The sequence below is a fragment of the Clarias gariepinus genome, chromosome 13, assembly GCF_024256425.1.
Source record: "Clarias gariepinus isolate MV-2021 ecotype Netherlands chromosome 13, CGAR_prim_01v2, whole genome shotgun sequence".
In the NCBI taxonomy this organism is placed as follows: domain Eukaryota; kingdom Metazoa; phylum Chordata; class Actinopteri; order Siluriformes; family Clariidae; genus Clarias; species Clarias gariepinus.
Window position 1 is genome coordinate 6,612,955 of NC_071112.1, and position 16,292 is coordinate 6,629,246.

Consider the following 16,292-nt stretch of genomic DNA (forward strand, 5'->3'; position numbering starts at 1 on the left):
GCGAGTGTTGTGTACAGTTGTTGGGTGTAATAGCGAACACAGCAGTCGTCATTCACTACCGAAATCTGAGCCGCTGAGGACGCAGTGGCTAAATTTAGTTTTTAAAGCTAACGTCCCCGCCGATACCTAAATGCATTCATGTTTGCGCTAATCATTTTTCACCAGACTGCTTTATAAACGCGGGTCAATATAAAGCAGGTTTTACTAGGAAGCTGCTCCTAAAAATGGATCTGTACTAACGCTTCGTGTTCCTGCTTCATCTTCACCAGGCTCGGTGAGTGTAATTTCTTTTTCTATGAATCTTTGCAGATCGCCTTTTTAATAATCACGATGAATGCGGAGTGTAAGTTAACTTACACTCTCATAGAACATGGTTATGGCTTCTTCTCTATGTACATCCGTCTCTATATAATCCCTAATCGCCCATTTATAATAAACAATGCATTAAGGTGATTGTCTAGTTGCAAACTGTGTACGTAGTCGGAAAACTATATTATGCTTACCTTTGTAACGTTAGATGGTTTATAACGATGTCTGTTGAAGATTAAGAAGTCATGTAAACACATCAGTAAACACATCGCGTCCGTATCTCTCTCGGTAAGTTTCTCCGCTTTATGTTGTTGTTGCTCGCGGCAGAGTAACAGCCCGTTAATTCATGCCCATGCAGTGATGAGAAAGACAAATCGAGTCGATGCATGTCCATTCTTTTAATTTCTGCGTTGTCAGGCGATATTACAAACTTCCGCGTAGGTTCCGTACTTAAATTAAACCAAAAACGATTTAAGAAAACAGGCCCAGGCTCTATATTCCAGCGTTTTTTTCAGTTTGGACTGCATTACCCACAAAGCATTGCCCGCACTGGACTACACTCCCGTGGCTATACCCCTTGTGTGTTGTGAAGACACGCCCCACAGAACTGGGGGGGCGGGCTCAGCAGAGATCATAAGCATTTAAAGGAACATGCACTGAAATAGGTTGCTGAAAACAGAGCTAGTTTTTACCAGTTAAAAGTAGTGGTTTTTTTTTACACAACCATTGAGAATTTTTAATTAAATATATTACAAACTTTTCATTAGGACCCTAAAGATCATTAACATTTAATGAAAAATGTGTCTGGATGACCCCTTTAAGGGAGAAAAAAACCTCCAAATCTACATGGCCCTGTGTAAAAAAGTGATTGCCCCCCTTGTTAAAAAACAACTTAACTGTGGTTTATCACATCTGAGTTCAATTTCTCTAGTCACCCCCAGGCCTGATTACTGCCACACCTGTTTCAATCAAGAAATTACTTAAATAGGGGCTAACTGACACAGAGAAGTAGACCAAGAGCACCTCAAAAGCTAGACATCATGCCAAGATCCAAAGAAATTCAGGAACAAATGAGAACAAAAGTAATTGAGATCTATCAGTCTGGTAAAGGTTATAAAGCCATTTCTAAAGCATTGGGACTCCAGTGAACCACAGTGAGAGCCATTATCCACAAATGGCAAAAACATGGAACAGTGGTGAACCTTCCCAGGAGTGGCCGGCCGACCAAAATTACCCCAAGAGCGCAGAGACAACTCATCCGAGAGGCCACAAAAGACCCCAGGACAACATCTAAAGAACTGCAGGCCTCACTTGCCTCAATTATGGTCAGTGTTCACGACTCCACCATAAGAAAGAGACTGGGCAAAAATGGCCTGCATGGCAGATTTCCAAGGCCCAAACCACTTTTAAGCAAAAAGAACATTAAGGCTCGTCTCAATTTTGCTAAAATCATCTCAATGATTGCCAAGACTTTTGGGAAAATACCTTGTGGACCGACGAGACAAAAGTTGAACTTTTTGGAAGGTGCGTGTCCTGTTACATCTGGCGTAAAAGTAACACAGCATTTCAAAAAAAGAACATCATACCAACAGTAAAATGTGGTGGTGGTAGTGTGATGGTCTGGGGTTGTTTTGCTGCTTCAGGACCTGGAAGGCTTGCTGTGATAGATGGAATTATGAATTCTACTGTCTACTGAAAAATCCTGAAGGAGAATGTCCGGCCATCTGTTCGTCAACTCAAGCTCAAGCGATCTTGGGTGCTGCAGCAGGACAATGACCCAAAACACACCAGCAGATCCACCTCTGAAGGGCTGAAGAAAAACAAAATGAAGGCTTTGGAGTGGCCTAGTCAAAGTCCTGACCTGAATCCTATTGAGATGTTGTGGCATGACCTTAAAAAGGCGCTTCATGCTAGAAAACCCTCAAATAAAGCTCAATTACAACAATTCTGCAAAGATGAGTGGGCCAAAATTCCTCCAGAGCGCTGTAAAAAACTCGTTGCAAGTTATCGCAAAATCTTGATTGCAGTTATTGCTGCTAAGGGTGGCCCAACCAGTTATTAGGTTCAGGGGGCAATTACTTTTTCACACAGGGTTTGGATTTTTTTTCTCCCTAAATAATAAAAAGCATCATTTAAAAACTGCATTTTGTGTTTACTTGTGCTATCTTTGACTAATAGTTAAATGTGTTTGATGATCAGAAACATTTTGTGTGACAAACATGCAAAAGAATAAGAAATCAGGAAGAGGGCAAATAGTTTTTTACACCACTGTATATATATATATATATATATATATATATGAGAGAGAGAGAGAGATAGTATAGCCTTGCACAGTACACCTGTGGCCTTGCAACTCCAGGGTCGAGGGTTTGATTCCCACCTCTGAACATGCATGGAGTCTGCATGTTCTGATGCTGATTAGGCTAACTTGCGTTTCCTAATTGCCTGTTTTGTGTGTGTGTGTCCTGCGATGGATTGGCACTCTGTCCAGGCTGTACGCAGCCATGTGCCCAGAGTCTCCTGGGATAGCCTCCAGGCCTCCCTTTAGACAGGTTAAAGTGTTATAAAAGATGGATAAATGAATAAATTAATAAAAGTGCATTTTGGCTTGAATTTTGAACTTCTGATTGCTAATTTTTAAAATAATAATATTAAATTTGAAAGAATAATATAAATATATATATATATATATATATATATATATATATATATATATATATATTTCTTACAATTTTGACACATTACCTATGTGTTCCCTTCAGAATTTGCAGAATTTATCAGTAATTTCTTCTACAATAATGATTAGTAAATGTGTTAGCTGAAATGCCTGTGGCCAAACCGTTTTTATTATTAACTTGCAATAATCAGCCTGCAAAATTATTGATCTTGGAAATTATATCATTCTCCATCCTTCCAGATTCTCTCTCCCTGCTACAATGTTCTAGTCCAAAATCTTTCATTGTTTCTATCTTTCTCTACCTTGTAATAATTTTTATGGTTTATTTTCTTCTTTATCCTTCACAGTCCTAACCTTCTCCTCTGACCATAAGTTGTTTGGCAGTCCTGGGCAGTATCACGTCTCCTGCTGTTTATACGAATCAACAGGAGAAAGAGGAGAATCTGATTAGGTTGTAACACAGCCAAGTACAAGCTCTCCACAGATCTGAAACATAATGAAGGTTTTATCTTGTTGCCAGACGGCACTACGTATTGAACAGACGTGCTTTCTGTCAACCGCAGTCTGTTTGTTTTTTCTTCATATTGAAACCTGTGATTGTGATTCATAAGGTGAATGTGTTTTAGAGCTGGGAGCATCTCCAGCTTGGAGCCATGTGCTCGATGGTTAATTATAAACCTGAAATCAACACAGCACTGACATAAATTTTATATTTTTTTATGCAAGTTCAGCTTTATTGATTTTATTCCATGTTTAAAGTGCAATTGTCAATATTTTTGTACTTCTTACAAATACAAATATTTTGAAAGAATACAAAGAGGTGATATAAAAACAATAGTTTTGTCTCAGGATATGTTCATTACTCCCAGTCACACGGAGCGACGTTCCGCAAACAATTGAGTGAATGCAGTAAGAATGTGTACAACTTGGCAGGAAAGCAGTAGAAACAGGTAAGAAACAGAGTAATAGACAGGTAGAAAACATAGTAATATCCTGTGATGTGCAGCTGCCATGCTTTTTTGGGACACATTTCAATCTTAATTCAGATTTACATTTAAATTTAGGCATTTGGCAGACGCTCTTATCCAGAGTGACTTACAAAAGTGCTTAAGTTTCCTTTATTGAATAGATCCCTACCTTGGGTTCCATCAGTCAAACACTGTTGGGAAGGGTTTCTTTGGTGGGAGGTAATTAACCTAAACATCAAAGAAACGGGTAGGTTTTTAGTTGTTGTTAAAAGAATGCCAGTGACTCAGCTGTATGGACATCTAGAGGAAGTTCATTCCATCACCTACTGTAGATGGCAGAACAAAAAAGATGCATGTCTGAACAACCACCTAAGTAGCTTGTGTTGAGAGAAATAAGCAAATTTTTCTGATGTAAAGAAGAAATTGACAAAAGCGAGTAAGGTGTGGAAAAAATGACGGTTGATTATCCAAAGTTACCCCTAGATTGCAGTGACTGAAGAAATGATCTGATTGTTGTCCAGGGAGATCACAAGGTCTGGCCAGGGGGATGAATCACCTGGGATGAACAGCAGATCGGTTTTACTGAGATTGAGTTTCAGCTGATGAGCTGTCATTCAGGATGAGATGTCTGCCAGACATGCTGAGATCCGTGTGGAAACCAGAGTGTCTAAGGGAGATAAAGGAGTAAATGAGTTGCGGGTCATCTGCATAACAATGGTATAAAAAGCCATGCAAGGATATAACCTCACCATGAGACGAGTATAGAGGGTTAACAAAAGAGGACCAAGGACTGAGCCTTGTGGGACACCACTGAAGAGTCTGCATGGAGCTGATGTGGATCCCCCCAGGTCAACTCAGATGACCAATATCCTAGGTAGTAAGTAAACCATTGCCATGCCGTGCCACAGATTCCAAGGCTTGTAAGGATAGAAAAAATAATATTGTGGGTTACCATGTCAAATGCAGCTGAGAGGTCCAGGAGATTGAGAGGCATCCGATTGTAAATAGTGTGTTCAAGAATCTTAGAAAGATAAAATTTAAGAAGGTCTGATCAATAATTTTTTTTCCAAGCCGAGGTCCGAATTTCATGTTTGTGTTAGGATTCTAGTATATGCAGTCATTTTAAGTCTTTAAAAAACTATTTTAAATTTTCATGGCATTTCAATAATATTTATTGTCAATTTTCAGTAACTACATGAAACATGTGGACAGTTTGAACTTTTATGGCTGTGTATATTTCCTTGTATTTGTATGGAATACACACAACAATCTTTAATCAATCTTCAGGGAATTTGCATTTGTTCTTTTGGTGGCTTGCAGCTAGCTTATAGGTGCATTACCGTCATTTCTGTTCTTCCATACATACCTCCACACATTGATTGGCTCTCTTAAGTGACATGTATAGCCACGCCCACCTTGAGAAAAGAAGTGCTAGATTACTGGTATATAAATTATTCCCATTTATTAAAAAAGCATCAGGGTCCGGATAGAACTGTCACTTGGTCTGGATCCGGGCAGTGGCCCGTCATTTAGTGATGCCCGGTGTATGGTTTTTGGTCTGGTTTGGCTGTTACAGATGTAAATCACTGAAAAATTCTTTCATTGTAAATTTTAAAGGTAAAATTGTAGACAAGATCACCATTGTCCAAGACAGTTTTAATGATAATACAGAGTCAAGACATGATGCCAAGTCAAAACCGGATCAATATCAAGACAAAATCCTTTGACGTTTGAAATTTTGTGCCAATGATTGGTTTGGTTTGGTCAGGAGGAAGTGCTTCTTGTGAAACGTTATGCAGGTTGAAAGAAAAAGTATTGGGAACATTATCAAGCCTATCAATACTTGATTTATACAACACATCATGTGATATACTCTCTGGTGACTGATTTAGAACCATCATGAATGCAGCTCGCTGCTCCCTGCTAATACATAGCATTAGCTAAAACTCATGGGACACGAATACAGTAGCACCAATAATGTGATGTTAACAAAGCATGGTTCTGGACAAAAAATAATCCTCATTAACGCAATAGTTTGGTGAAGATTTTCAGTCATCCAGGTGAGATTATCTGGAAGTTAAGTCATGTCAACTAGACTAAGACGGCTAAAAAGAAGTCCAGTTGACGCAAACTCATTTTCATAAATGACTTTAATTATCTCTTTTCTGCATGTCATTGATGGCACAAGTGGGACATTGTAATAATCTAACTGTATATCTATAGTTAGATCACGATCTCTCTGTATAAACTTACATGGCGAACACCTGACAACATTATCACACTTTAGTATTTGGCCAGAATTTTTTTTTTTTTTTTTTACAGCTGAGTGTCCAGAAGTTTACACATAGCCTGACCTTCTTCTGGTTCGATACACACTGACTCTTTGTCTGTAGCAGCAGCTGTTCTGTCTGTCTGCTACACAGCATGTTTATGACTTTCTGTACATCAGGACAGTCCTGGTTTAAACCAGTTCATCTCATTCCAAGGCTTTTATTTCTTCAGTGCTCTCGGTGATTACTTCTCAGCTTCATTGACAGATGGCGGTGCATTCATTTTCTCATACTGCGTGTAACCACTTACTCTCTCTCTCTCTCTCTCTATCTCACACACACACACACACACACACACACACACACACACACACACACACACACACACAAACCATTGAGTGACACACAAGTACATTTCTATTGAGTAAAGTTAGCTATTATGTCTAATATTTCAACCAGTAGTGCTACAACATATTCTCCAACAAATGAAGGACTGAAAAACAATGCCTTATTGGTTTATTAGTGTTTGCTGGTCTAGAGGTCACTCATTTCCAGCCTAGCGATGGAATTTAAAAGCAATAAAAAAAGACTAAAATAAAGGATTAAGTACAATTTTCATGACTAAAAAACCCTATATAGAGTTCTATATGAGCACCAACCCCATCTGCTATAGCCCCTGATCAGATATGGGGGAGAAAAAAACTGTTCATTATAGTCAAGACCTCTTTTAAATAAAGAAGACTTTACTGGGTAAGAAAACTTAAAGTTACAGCTTTAACTTTTTGATTTTATGACATGCAAATACTCAAGATATTCATTGCGAAAAAAGGTAAATAAATCATCGCATTAACAATCTGTATATAAAACATTATTTTTAGCTTGAGTTTTTTTATAGAACCAAATGAGAAAGCGTAATAAAAATGGTGTGATCCTAGGAGAATGGGCTGATTGAAGAAGGATAGTTAATGTTCTTCTCCCCGTGCTTGGTGGGTTTCCTCCGGGTACTCTGGTTTCCTCCCACAGTCCAAAGACTAATGTAGATTAGGCTAATTGGCAGTCCCAAATTGCCCATAGTGTGTGAATGAGTGTGAGTGTATGTGTGTGTGCGCTGCGATAGATTGGCATCCTCTCCAAAACGTACCCCGCCTTGTGCCCTAAGACTCCTGGAATAGGCTCCAGGTCCCCGTGACCCTGAATACAGGATAAAGCGGTACAGAAGATGAGTGAGTAAGTGTCTCTTCACCGTACTGTGCTTGAAGTGTTCTGTAAATGTCAATCGGTCTTACGCCTTCATTCACAAAAATCACATCATTACAAGCTCCTGAAAGGCACTGGTACATTCACTCTTTCAAGTGAAATCGACCATAAGGTTTCCTGAAATTTATGCAAAGTTGGTATGATGCAATAATCTGCAAAATCCTCCCACTGGCTGATTCCTCCCTAATTGTTTGGCACCCTGTCATTCAGTGTTTACCCAGATTTTACAAAGATAAAATAAAACTTGGCTGAAAGTAGCAAAGATAATTAGTTCCTCTGGTTAGTCTAGCTAGTCCAGGCAGCTTGCTTTGTTAATTTTTTTATTCTTTACTAGCATTTCCTATTAGAATGAAAAACAAATGGATGAATGGATGTTGCCCACTAGTTTCAATGTAGCATGACTCCCATGTGTTATGGTCATGACCGAATACTGCACAATGAAATCACATTTTAGATGAGAGAAAGAGTGGAGGTATAGCTGAGGAACTGACAAACTGATGAGCAAATCTATTCACAGTCACGAGCAAGTGCTGAGCATGTCACTCAGTAAAGAAGCTATGTTGTTTTTTTGTAGTAGTAGTAGGTGTAGGCAGCACTAGTGTAGGAGACATTTACTGAACTAATGGTGTTCTGACAGCAAGAAGAAAAGGCACAGAAGTGGGATAACAACCAGACAATGTCGTTTTTGACAGATGACTCAAGCTGAACTAGGTTCAGGTTGTGGGATGATTCCTATGCTCCTACACTCTTAAAAAAATTAATACCTCCAGAGCTGGGGATGCTGTGAATCTGGTACAAAAAAAACCCAAAAAACATGAATCTCTTAGGCTCTCAACACATTGACTTTAAGACATCTGCTTATTTTATCAGTTAATTGTCCCAATGCCTTGCGTAAATGTTTGTGCCGCTGGGTCAACACATATTAGATTCGATTTTGACTGCAGGTAGGACAGCTGTAGGACTTTTGGGACATGTCTCTATCGGATTCGTCATTCTTTTCAAGCTCAAGGACCGTCAGATCATAAGAGAGGAGAAGATTTTAGGAGTGTCTCAGATTCTATATTGGTTTACAGCCCAGGTTTTTAACTATACCACTTTAGAGCACTATAGTCCACTATATTCTCAAGGTCATTGTTCAGTTAGAAGGTGCCAACTGGATCTTTTTTTTTTAGATTGCTCAGTATTTTTGTCCATCCATTTTGTTCTTATACCTGACCAGAAACCAAACAATTCTGCTCAACTTGAGAGCACCTTTCCTGTGTGACGAATAGCTTGTCCACGACACATGACACCACTACCATACATCACACTGAAAAGGTGTTCTCAAGTTGAGCAGAAATTTTGGGTTTCTGCCAAATATACAGTGCTTTGTGCCAGAGACATAAAGTGTTGATTTTAATTAACCAGTCATCACTTTTTACATGTTTGGAAATGGACTTCAATCACATCTGAGCTGTGGATCTCCCCTGGTTCTTCAGACTTACCTTTGGCCACTTGTTTGTTTCTCTGACTAGTTCCCTCTGTACCTGCTTACTGAGCTTTGATGGATGGCATACTTAAGTTGGTATATTTTTTAAATAACCAAACCCTGATTATTTTTTTTTTCAGAACCTTGATCTAACCATCTTTTAATTGCTTCATTATGTTGTTTGTTTTTGCTATTTTATTTCTCTTAAAATAAAAATCTGGACTCTTTTAAACTAAACTAAAAGGTTTTTCCTTTAAGGTTTTTCAATAAATATTGAATATTTTGCATAGATTTGACTTCTCATATTTCTTTACCAATGTAACACAGGTCTCAGAGCTTCCCCAAAGAGTGTGTGTTAATGCACCAGCTGAAACACCGCTCAGAAAATTCATTTTTCATACCTCAATCCTCACAGTTTTATTTCGCTCCTCCACCAAATGAACCGTTTCAGTGTCTATGCAAATGAGCTACTCCTGAGTCACGCCCTATAGATAACAGCAGAGCTGAGCAACAAGCCGGGGGAGGGGCTCTTCTTATATGAAGTCACAACTGAAGGAAATCTCAGTGGCTTGTTTAAGCCCCTGCCAGTAGAAAATGAAAAAGACATAAAATCAGGAACCTTTTTTACCCCCTTTCATTTTCATTTGAATGTCTAAAAATGACAAGTAAATTTTGCATTATAGTTACCCTTTAAGTCCATATCATTTCAGTACATTTCAGGCACTGTCGATTGAGTTATATATGAAAGAACAGGACAGATGCTGGATATCATTCATGTTGCTCTGTTAGTGTCAATTAAAATAAGTCACATTTTGGTGTTTGTATTGGTATTTTTCATTATTCCTGTCGGGTCTTTTCCTCTGAGCCGTGGGTGGATTTTAGAACAGATGATGCGTACATTAGCAATATGCACTTTGAAGACTTTACAAGAGAGGGTTTATGGGTTCAGTTTTAGTCACGCTACTGTTTTGGTGTGTGGGCGAGCGATATTATGGTGGCTTTGAGAATTTGAGAATAAACTGACAGAGGATTAATGCTAACCACCTGTCCTTTCTCTTAGGTACAGTCTGTTTCCGCATTTCAATTTTACAACAAAATTAGATAGCTAGCCAGCTGGTATGATAACCTCGGAATCCTGCTGTAATCATTTAATCAGGCCAAAAAACGTAGGAAGATGTTACACTTTAGAATCTTGACAGTTTTCTGATTGACAGTCTCAACGTGCTGACCCAATTGTAACAGACATGTCTGGGTTTGATCAAATCAGCTCTTGACACGAAAGGGGTCGTGTGACAGGATACGATCAGATCACGTTAGATTTGTTGCTGTAAAAACTCTAGTGTAAAGGTCAGATGCCTTTAAGACGTGTGGAGAAATAATCTATTTGGACTGGCTGTCCACAGCACCATATAAGACACTCTTTACATGCATGAACTCTTCTCTAAATCAATTTCTTTCCTCTTCATGCTCAAATCAATGCGACCTTCATCACCGCTCAACATGCAGGGTAATCCCCAGGTGAAGTACAAACTCCAATCCAAAGGGTTAAGGATGAGCCATAAGACATACATGTTACATGATTTGATACTCTAGCCTTAGTCATTTCAATTAAGCAATGCATTATTATCAGATGCTGTGATTGAATTCGAATTCACGGGCAAAGCTAACATTGCTGGATTTAATGGCCTTCGGGTTAACCCCAGCTCAGCAGGAGTTAATCTAAAACCAATATTAAAATAAAACTCATAGAATCCCATTCTTATAAAGCAAAAGTAGAGTCATGGGAAAACCAGTGTGGAAGCAATATTTCTTAATTTCATTATAAAAATCATGAGATAATATTTTTTTACAGGGTGATGCAGTGGGTAGAGTTATCGTCTTATGGTTCCCGGGATCCTGGTTTGATCGTGATGCTAGGTTTCTGTCTGTCACAAGAGTTACCCTTATTTGTATGGGTTTTCTCTTGGCTCCCTTGTTTCCTTCCACCATCAGATTAAATAAAACCACCCCTATGTTTGAATGTGTGTGTGCACAGACCCATGTAATACTGTAGATGACTTACATCCAGGGTTCCAGCCATAAGTTCCAGATGCATGTCATCCTGACCAGAATAAATTAAACACTGAAGATACCATGAGCCTCATTAATATTTTGACATTTAAAAATCAATGGTTCATTTAGCCATCCGCCAGGAAATGTTGGTGTTGAATTTAAATAATTTATATATTGTAGCCCTTATGGTATATTATTTAATTTCAATATCTCATATTTTACTACTCTTTAAAAACTTAATGCAGGTCTCAAAGCTCCCCTAAAGTGTTTCTTTAAGGTGTGAAGCCAGCCACTGCATCTTTTTTAAACTACTGCGCACCAAACAGTAGTGGGCAGCATAAAACACTGTGGGGAAAGTACTATCCACCCACTTCTGCCTGCTCAAGCTTAAAGACGCCCATGATTTGCTAGTCTTGATGCATACATGCTTGTAATATCCAAATACAAATGACAACGACACACATAAAGTATTTTGAAAAATCAAGTCTTTATATATTTCTTCTTTATAGACTAATGTATATACCACGTATTTGTAATCCCATAACTTATTGTGTTTTCCAGCCTATTCCGGATATTTTCAAGCAACGCACATCTTATTGTTTTGTTTGGTAAGGCTCTTAGCATCTGTAATTGCTTATAGACAAATATTTTCTATGGGACGAACTACTTAACATATATTTTGCAAGGGATGAACCACCGACTATAAGACATGCATAAGGATAAATAAATCTACAGGGTAACATTCACAGTTTAGCACAACTTTTTACAAGCTGTATCATGGTCATTCAACTGTACAAAAATGCATCATGATCAATCATCATGAATTATTACAGTGTATTTTGTATTTGAGGACAACAAAGTAAATTCCAAGAGAAAATGTTTTACCATCTCTCATGCCTGGTACAACAACGCTCTTCATGGAAAAGCTCGTGTTAAAAGAGTCAGCATCTTTTGTACTTGATAAGTTTCTGAAAGGCTTGTTTGAACTCGTCGTTGAAGACCGTGTAGATCACAGGGTTGATAAGCGAGTTGAGATAGCCGAGCCAGGTGAAGAAGTCAAACAGCACTGGGTGAAACCAGCAATCCTTACAGATACCTATGACCAGTGTTGCTATGAAGAAGGGCAGCCAGCAGACGATAAAGGCTCCTAAGATGATTCCCAGTGTCTTTGTGGCTTTCCTTTCCCTTGCCGCACATAAACGTTTTCGTTCCAGAACGCTATCTGCTAGTTTCACCTTAACACTGTTTGTAAAAATTGGAGACCCTCGACCTCCGCTTCCTGCTCCTCCCAGGTGAGGATGCCCCTCTTGGATGCTCGAGGAGTTGAGCGAGCAGAGGGACGAGCCAGCCGATGTTTGGATGAGCTCAGCTGTTGTAAATCGTTTTGCCCTTGACGATGGTGTCTTAAAGATCCGACTACGAGCAGCCACATAAATTCGCCCATAAAGGATGATAAGGAGAACAGTGGGCACGTAGAAGGCACCAAAAGTGGAGTAGAGCGTGTAGAATATCTGGTCTGTGTTTACCAGACATTCGGTCAACTCCTCTTGAGCCTTGGCTTGCCTCCAGAAGAGCGGGGGCATAGAGATGGAGATGGAGATCACCCAAACAACTGCAACCATGAGCGCAGCCCTTCCTGTAGTCCTCCTCTTGGAGTACTCCAGTGCATCCGTGATGGCCCAGTAGCGGTCCAGCGCAATCACACACAGGTGCAAGATGGATGCTGTGCAGAAGGTGATATCTGATGAGAGCCAGATGTCACAAACCACCTGCCCAAGTGTCCACGTCTTGCTCACCGTGTACAAGATGCTGATGGGCATGACCAGGATGGAGACAAGCAGGTCTGTCAGGGCCAGAGAGCCAATCAGGAAGTTAGCAGGAGTATGCAGCTTGCGTGTCAGGAAAATGGTGGCAATGACAAAAGCATTGGACAGCACTGTTGCTAAAGTTATTATGGCCAGTAGGATCGAGACCGAGATCTGGAGACCTAGTCGTGTTGCTTCGTCCCAGGCCTGTGATGTGTCCAAGCTGGTCGTGTTGTTAAAGAGGAACAGCTCGGCAGTGGTGTTCACTGTGATCTCATTCATTGTGCCTCTGTCCTGCCGCTCATAGCTTCACCGTCAAGAGAGATGCATGTTGTGCAATAATTTAACAATCACATACACCATTATACAATAAATAAGAGGGATTGTTTCCTATTAATCTATCTCGATTCAGCAGGATTCTCTGCACATATCTCAGATCTCCAGACTAAAATCCAATTTTAGTTTCTCATTAAGGTCTGAAATACAAACTGGGGCTGTTTTTAAAATTCTGTACACAAAACAGATGACAACATTTTTCTGACATTTTTTTTTAGAGCTGTCTCTATTCTCCTCTTGTCCACACTCCAAGGATGAAATGAATGCAATCCTTTGGTGGTTGTTCAGACGAATAGTTCTATCGTCCCCCTTAATGCTAAGGAAATTGCTGCACTGTGCTTAAATAGATTACTAGTAGATTCTTTCCACTGAGGGAAAGTTCAAATCTAAGAAGAGGAACTTAAGCAGAACTTTATGAAGCTGGTTGTTACTCCTGATAGACAGAAGGACAGCCACAGCGATATGCCTTGTCGGGGCAGGATTCAATCTATGTCACGGTGAAGATCTGGGAAAGAACGATAGAAAGAAAGAAAGAGAGAAAGAAAGAAAATATAAAAATACAGTTCAGGGTGTGATAGCATGAATAAACTAGTACTTTTGCAGGTCATATAGCACAAACTTATTTCTTCCTGTAATGTATGTGTCACTGCACAGAAGTAACGGCCCATTAGATGCACTCAAGGCAGCCTTATAATGAGCGACTAGACAGTTTAAACACTTTAATAAAATGCAAATGCCTTGTGTTATTGCTGTTCTTATTATCTGTCTGAGTAAACATGCAGGGACACACACACAGACAGACAGACAGACACACACACACACATTAAAATTCACCTTTGATCTTTTAATGAACAAAGTGCCACACATAGAAGATTTCTGTTTTGCTTTTCACCAATTAAAGGCTAAGTAGGTCGCACAATCATAGCCTTCCTTACAGACAAAAACACCCAAAGACCTATATAGCATTTTCAACTGAAGCTTATCTGAAGTACATTTTGTATTAAGGGCATTGAGGGCACATTTACTGCATCATTCATAATTTCTATGTTATATATCCATTCATCTATTTAGGAACCTTTGTAGTCCAACCGTGGAGGCCAGTAGTGATTTCCATTGTATTTACTCCTATTTTACGATCTTGGTAGGACCTCCTGTCAACATTCACATGAACTTGTGTAACATCCAATTCTTAATCCATAGGGTTTGATATGATGTTGGCCCTCCGTGAGCAGGTATAACAGCTTCAACTCTTTGGGAAGGCTTTCCACAAAGTTTATAATCTAATCCGATCCAATCTAATATTAGCATTCTGCTAAATAAAAGCTAACACTCACACTGGGCTTCAGAAACTATAGTGGATTTCTGAACAAACTTGTGAAAGGTCAATTATTTCTAAAGTATTGTTGTAATAATGACGTTAACCTGCTTGTACTGTGTGTTAGCAGGAGCTACAGCATAAACATAGCAAAAGATCATAACATTAGCATGCTAGTAATCACAGACTAACATGAGGAATGTAGATTTTGCTTTATATTGCTAACTTTGAGATCTTTTAATGTCTTATTAAATGATCATAATCTATTATCCAAAAAATATCCAATTTTAAAAGTGCTCTACAAATCAAAGATAGAGAAACTATTAACTCGTTAGTTTGCCAGTGTGATTTTAATCTATTGTGTTGCCTGGAAAGCACATTTAGGCCATGTTCACACGGGCGTTAAGTTTTTGGATAAACGAACGTGCTCTGAACGTCCTAGACGTTTATGTTGCATTTTGTGGTGGCGCTTGATTGACTTCTACACCGGCGTTGGTTTTTCTCTGTCTAACGTCAGCCCGCAGCCCAAATTGTAGTTTGTGTGTTAACCTGTGGGGGCAGTGTGTCGGGATCTGGATATGAAAGCCCGCCGCTTCCCGGTTCACTCTCTGACTGCAGAAAGTCGGATTAAAATAATTTTTTTGTGGTATATAAAGAAATGCGAAAATTTCCGCGTAAGTTTTTCAACAGTAAATTTTTTTATTTTTACCCTTTTCCGCATTTCCCTATGTATAGCATGTAGGATCATGGGATATATCCGGTCCTCCGAAGCGTAAAATGAACGTGAAGAAAACGCACTAGAAGCAGTTTCCTTGCGTTCGTTGGGTTTTAAACGCTAAGAAAAAGCTGCATGCAACGTTTTTTTAATGCCGTATAAGCGCGCAGCCGGACAAACGCACATCACCAAAGCCCGTGTAAACACTCTCATTGACTCCTATGTGTAGAAAACACTCTGCGCTTGATGCGCGCTCACCAGACGCTACGAACGCCAGAAAAATGCTGGATTTTAACGCCCGTGTGAACAAGGCCTTACTAGGGTAAGAAAGCCAAACTTGCTAGCTAATTGCATTAGTACCTTAAAATCCTTAAGAAGTCGTCCTTCAGGACGTCTTTGCTTATCATTTCCAATGAAGACTGTTTTGTCTCCTTGCATTGCACATAAATAATTAATTCGACTTTTTCGTTAAAGTTTCTTGCATTAAAAAAATTACAGTTTTGAATTGTATTGCGTAATTGCTCTGTATTTTACTCAGTTTTGTTTCTGGTTCTACATAAATAAGCAAAGCTAATTAAAAAAAAATGTCATAAGCAAAAGATAATACATTCAATATTTTCCAGTAAACCGAGAATCTATATTTGGTTGATTTGTGTAGCTTGATTCAGGAAAATGTGGTGCATGATAGGATTGCATCATATTACTGGGACATACATGAGGTTGTAAACCTTCCTGTAAACTATGAAATCGTCTTGTATTTTGTAAACTAAAAGACTTGTTCTGTATTGAACTGATACGGAACACTATTTGTTCTGTATTTTTGACAATCAAAGTGAAATCTATGGGAGATAAATATACACAGATTAAACACAAAACATAGAACCCATGCAAACAAGCACTATATAATGAGAAGCTAACTTCTTAACGAGGATCAGGTGAATGTCACCTGTTTTGCAGCTTTTCATTCACATGCAGTAAAAATGGTCCTTTCATGGGAAAACCCCATTAAAAGGATATTTAGAAACGTGTTAAATTTTAAATTTGTCGCACTAATGCTCATTAATGTTCTGTGTAGAACAAAGGGAGAGAAAGTTGCTTAAATATCTGTCTTCTAATTCTT

At 39.0% G+C, this 16,292-nt stretch overlaps 1 protein-coding gene across 1 annotated transcript; it reads right to left on the reverse strand.

Annotated features, from left to right (window-relative positions):
* Nucleotides 1-11,592: 11,592 nt before the first annotated feature.
* Nucleotides 11,593-13,565, reverse strand: htr1d (5-hydroxytryptamine (serotonin) receptor 1D, G protein-coupled). Its single transcript, XM_053509875.1, has one exon. It carries the CDS (start codon nt 13,086-13,088, stop codon nt 11,943-11,945), a length of 1,146 nt encoding a protein of 381 aa, XP_053365850.1. The 5' UTR covers nt 13,089-13,565; the 3' UTR covers nt 11,593-11,942.
* Nucleotides 13,566-16,292: the final 2,727 nt, after the last annotated feature.

Coding starts and splice junctions, on each gene's coding strand:
- htr1d (XM_053509875.1), bottom strand. CDS start 13,088: ATGAATGAGATCACAGTGAACACCACTGCCGAGCTGTTCCTCTTTAAC.